This window comes from Meleagris gallopavo, chromosome 14 (assembly GCF_000146605.3).
Source record: "Meleagris gallopavo isolate NT-WF06-2002-E0010 breed Aviagen turkey brand Nicholas breeding stock chromosome 14, Turkey_5.1, whole genome shotgun sequence".
Taxonomy (NCBI): domain Eukaryota; kingdom Metazoa; phylum Chordata; class Aves; order Galliformes; family Phasianidae; genus Meleagris; species Meleagris gallopavo.
The window spans coordinates 11,247,273-11,251,770 of NC_015024.2; the positions used below are offsets into that span (position 1 = coordinate 11,247,273).

Below are 4,498 nucleotides of genomic sequence, written 5' to 3' on the forward strand. Positions count from 1 at the left end.
GCTCCCCGCTCAGCTCCTGGGGTTCGCAGGTGGAGGCCGTGGTCAGCCGGCACCGGGAGGAGCTGCTGGCAGAGCGGTACCACTTCAACACGGGGCTGCTGATGGGTGAGTGCGGGGCTGGGGGATGGAGTCGGGCCTGAGGGTCTTCTTGAAGCCTCCTGGGCCGCGTCCCACGCTGTGTGCCCCAACAGCGGAGGCGCGGAGCCGGCTGCAATGGGCAGATGGGAAGAGCATCAAGAACGAGGTGGATCTGCAGGTGGGTGCTGGGCACTGCGGCACAACGTGCGCTGGGCCGCCCCGGGCACGGGACACCCCGTCACACCGCTTTCATTCCACCCAGGTGCTGCATTTGCTGGGACCAAAGACAGAAGCTGATCTGGAAAAGAAACCAAAGGTGATATGAAAGGGCCGTGTGGTGATTCCTGAATGGCCGCAGCCGCCATCACGGGACAGTGCTATTGCTAGGGGGTGGGCAGGGCTGGAAGGAGGTTTGTGCACAGTGGGTGCTCAGGCTGCTGTGCTCGTCCCTGCAGGTTGCCAAGGCCCGGCCAGCCCCAGTGGAGAAGCAGAAGGCGCCGGTGGTGGAGAATGGTGAGTGGGTCTGTAGGAGCTTCCCCAGTCTTTTGGTCCCAGCAGCCCCCAGGCCGTGGCTGGGCATCTCTGCACTCAGTGCAAGCACAGGCTGTCCTCTGTCCCATTGGGCAGTGCTGGCTCAGCCCTGTCTCTCCCCATAGGTGAGGTGGGCACAGAGACGAAGTCGCTGCTGGAGCAGCTGCGAGGAGAAGCTCTGAAATTCCACAAGCCGGGTGAGGGCGAGGAGGCACTGCCTGCAGGCTGCCAGACTGTGCCAGGCTTGGCACAGTGCTGCAGCACTGACAACACTGTCCCCACAGGAGAGAACTACAAGACGGAGGGCTACGTGGTGACACCAAACACCATGGCTCTGCTGAAGCAGCACCTGGCAGTCACGGGTGGGCAGGTGAGGCTGGGTCTCCGAGCACAGTGACTCCCTTGAGGGTGACATCGTTGTGTAAGGCTGCAGTGGCGCTGGGGAGACACAAGGCATGGGGGTTGTGTCAGCGCCTCTCTTTTCCCCATGCAGGTGCGGACGCGGTTCCCTCCTGAGCCCAACGGCATCCTGCACATTGGCCATGCCAAGGCCATCAACTTCAACTTTGGTTATGCTGAGGTGAGCGTAGCCTGCTCCCATCTCCCCACATCCTCTGGTTGTGTCCAGGCCCTGTGGGGAGCAGCTGCTTACTCTCCTCACTTCCCCAGGCCAATGGGGGAATCTGCTTCCTGCGCTATGACGATACCAACCCTGAGAAGGAGGAGGAGAAGTACTTCACAGCCATCCGGGAGATGGTGGAGTGGCTTGGTAGGGCTTGTACTGGGGAGAGCAGGACGGGGCCGGGATGCTGATGGGAACATCTCTGCATACAGCTCCTGGTGCCAAGCCCTAGTGATGGCTCAGACCTGTCCTGTTTCCCCCAGGCTACCAGCCCTATGCTGTGACCCATGCTTCAGACTATTTTGACCAGCTCTACACCTGGGCTCTGGAGCTCATCCGCAGGTGAGTGTGCTGTGGTGGTGCCCAGGGATGGCTGCCCCTTGTCCAGGGATGGGCTGCTTATGTCCACTTGGTCATGTGTCCTCCCTGCAGGGGACAGGCCTACGTCTGCCATCAGAAGGTTGAGGAGATCAAGGGCCATAACCCACCACCATCACCGTGGCGGGACCGGCCTGTGGAGGAGTCACTAGTGCTCTTTGAGGTACTCTCAGCCAGGGACTGTGTGCCTATGGGGTGCGGGGCCCGGCTGATGGCCTTTGCCCACCCTGCAGGACATGCGAAAAGGGAAGTTTGGGGAGGGGGAGGCCACGCTGCGAATGAAGCTGGTGATGGAAGATGGGAAGATGGACCCTGTTGCCTACCGTGTCAAGTTCACTCCGCACCACCGCACCGGGGACAAGTGGTATGGAGAGCCCACAGTGTCCCACAAGATGTGTCAGGGACGGGTCTGTGTGTGCTTGGAGCAGGGGGGATCTTGGGAGAGGAATAGGGAGGCTGGGGCAAAGTTCACACACCCTGTAGGTGCATCTACCCGACGTATGACTACACACACTGCCTCTGCGACTCCATCGAGCACATCACACACTCCCTCTGCACCAAGGAGTTCCAGGCCAGGTGAGCGCCGTGCACAGCCCTGAGCAGGGGTCACCATGTCCTTGTGGCTGATTTGGGCAGTGCTTCCTCACAGGCGCTCCTCCTACTTCTGGCTGTGCAACGCGCTGGATGTGTACTGCCCTGTGCAGTGGGAATATGGCCGCCTCAACCTGCTCTACACTGTTGTCTCCAAGAGGAAGATCATCCGTCTGGTGGAGACTGGGGCTGTGCGGTAGGGATGACAGAGTGGCAGATAGAGTGGCTGTCACTCAGGGCATGCTGGATTGTCACAGCAGTGTTTTCTCAGGGACTGGGATGACCCGCGGCTCTTCACGCTGACTGCCCTGCGCCGGCGAGGCTTCCCTCCTGAGGCCATCAATAACTTCTGTGCACGGGTAGGCACTACGGGATGAGGCATGTGGAAGTGTCCCCCTAGCCAGCAGGGTGACAGCAGTGCATTCCATCCCGCAGGTTGGTGTGACAGTGGCCCAGGCGACGATGGAACCACACTTGCTGGAGGCGTGCGTGAGGGATGTGCTGAATGAGCAGGCCCCCCGCGCCATGGCTGTGCTGGAGCCCCTCAAGGTCACCATCACCAACTTCCCGGCCCCCCAGGTGAGGCAGCTGTGGTCTGGGCTGGGTGCAGGGGTCCTGGGGCAGCATTCACCCTCTCCTGTCCCTCAGACAATCGACGTCCTCGTGCCTAACTTTCCTGCTGATGAGAGCCGGGGCTTCCACAAAGTGCCCTTCCAGTCCGTCGTCTACATCGAGGAGACTGACTTCAAGGAGGTGAGTTGGGCACAGTGCCTCTGAGCATGGCAGCAGAACAGGGAAGGGGACACAGTCATGGGGACTGAACTGGAGGGGGGATCTGTGCTGCACCCCCTCCTGCAGCAGTGCATCCTCTCACAGGAGGCGGACAGGGGCTATAAGCGCCTGGCCCTCGGGCAGCCAGTGGGGCTGCGGCACACCGGCTACGTCATCGCCGTGCAGAATGTCATCAAGGTGCGTGGCCCTGGGCAGGGGGACTGTGGGCTGGAGCTGCCCCCTGATGGCTCCTCTCCCCTCCACCTCAGGATGCCCATGGGCGTGTCATTGAGCTGGAGGTGACCTGCACCAAGTCAGATGCAGCAGAGAAGCCCAAAGCCTTCATCCATTGGGTGTCAGAGCCACGGGTGTGCGAAGTGCGGCTGTATGAGCGGCTGTGAGTACCGGGGTAGCACGGCAGTGGTGTCACCTGGCTGCTGTCACCCCACCACGGGGTGCTGCTGCCCCACAGCCCCTTTGGCTGAGTCTCATTGCAGGTTTTTGCACAAAAATCCTGAGGACCCTTCAGAGGTGCCGGGTGGATTCCTGAGCGACCTCAACCCCGTGAGTGCCAGCGGTGATTTGCTGCAGCCCTCATGTCCTCAGCATTGGCACAGAGAGGGGCTGAGGGTGCTGACAGTGCTGTTCCCTCACCCACTCCCCCAGGACTCCCTACATGTGGTGGACAATGCCCTGGTTGACAGCTCCGTCCTCGGGGCCCAGCCCTTTGATAAGTTCCAGTTCGAGCGCCTGGGCTACTTCTCAGTGGATCCTGACAGCAATGACAGCAAGGTGAGCCCTGCGGCAGGGGGCAGCACACCAGTCCCCCTTGGGAGGCTACAGTGCTCTGAGCCCTGCCTGTCCCCAGCTGGTGTTCAACCGGACTGTGACGCTGAAGGAGGACCCTGGCAAAGCCTGAGCCCTGCTGCCACGCTGCTGCCTGTGTGCTCCCCAGCCAGGGGAAGGCTCCTGGGGGGAGCAGGATGGAGCCCAGCCCCACGCCCTCTCACCAAGAGCCGCAGCTGCCTTAGCACAGCCCCGCGGGGACATGCCGGTGTCACCTCAATAAAATGGAGCATCGCAGCCTGGTCCCTGTGTTCAGCCCTGGGGTCAATGGCAGTGGGGGGGCGGGGACACCTATCCCGTGGGCCGGGTGGTGCTGCGGCTCGGTGTGCCGCTGCGTGGAGATACGGACTGCAGCGCCGACGGGAGGTGCGCGCTGTGGATGTGTACAAACAGCGGCCGCCGTCCCGCGTTAAGGTGGACTCGAGTGGGGTGAGCTCTGCCCGGCCCCAGGCCGGAGGTCCCCGGGGAGCCCCCGCGGTCTCGGTTCGTCCCCTCGCCGCTCTGTATCCCCAGCCCCTTCGGGGCTGGCCGTAGGGTGTGGGAGTCTCTGCCCGTCCCCGTGGGCCACCTTAAGCAGCCGTGGGGCCGCACCGCGCACACGAACGCGTTAAAGCAGCCTCAGGCAGCGTTCTCCTCCCGATCCCGGCGCGGAAACAGCAGGGCTGGGACAGCCGCACGGCC

At 62.5% G+C, this 4,498-nt stretch overlaps 1 protein-coding gene across 1 annotated transcript in view; it reads left to right on the forward strand.

Annotated features, from left to right (window-relative positions):
* The window catches only part of QARS1 (glutaminyl-tRNA synthetase 1), a 4,393-nt gene extending 333 nt beyond the window's left edge, over nucleotides 1-4,060 (forward strand). Inside the window, 22 exon segments of the mRNA XM_019620166.2 lie at nucleotides 1-25; nucleotides 28-105; nucleotides 192-256; nucleotides 341-394; nucleotides 534-591; nucleotides 735-806; nucleotides 894-979; nucleotides 1,103-1,189; nucleotides 1,279-1,378; nucleotides 1,495-1,573; nucleotides 1,664-1,772; nucleotides 1,843-1,973; nucleotides 2,093-2,185; nucleotides 2,259-2,396; nucleotides 2,472-2,559; nucleotides 2,636-2,779; nucleotides 2,849-2,953; nucleotides 3,077-3,169; nucleotides 3,241-3,368; nucleotides 3,469-3,535; nucleotides 3,638-3,763; nucleotides 3,840-4,060. The exon segment at nucleotides 1-25 is cut by the window's left edge and continues 333 nt beyond it. Of these exon segments, the coding sequence (XP_019475711.1) occupies nucleotides 1-25; nucleotides 28-105; nucleotides 192-256; nucleotides 341-394; nucleotides 534-591; nucleotides 735-806; nucleotides 894-979; nucleotides 1,103-1,189; nucleotides 1,279-1,378; nucleotides 1,495-1,573; nucleotides 1,664-1,772; nucleotides 1,843-1,973; nucleotides 2,093-2,185; nucleotides 2,259-2,396; nucleotides 2,472-2,559; nucleotides 2,636-2,779; nucleotides 2,849-2,953; nucleotides 3,077-3,169; nucleotides 3,241-3,368; nucleotides 3,469-3,535; nucleotides 3,638-3,763; nucleotides 3,840-3,890 (1,977 nt within the window). The 3' untranslated portion in view covers nucleotides 3,891-4,060.
* The last annotated feature ends 438 nt before the right edge of the window (nucleotides 4,061-4,498 follow it).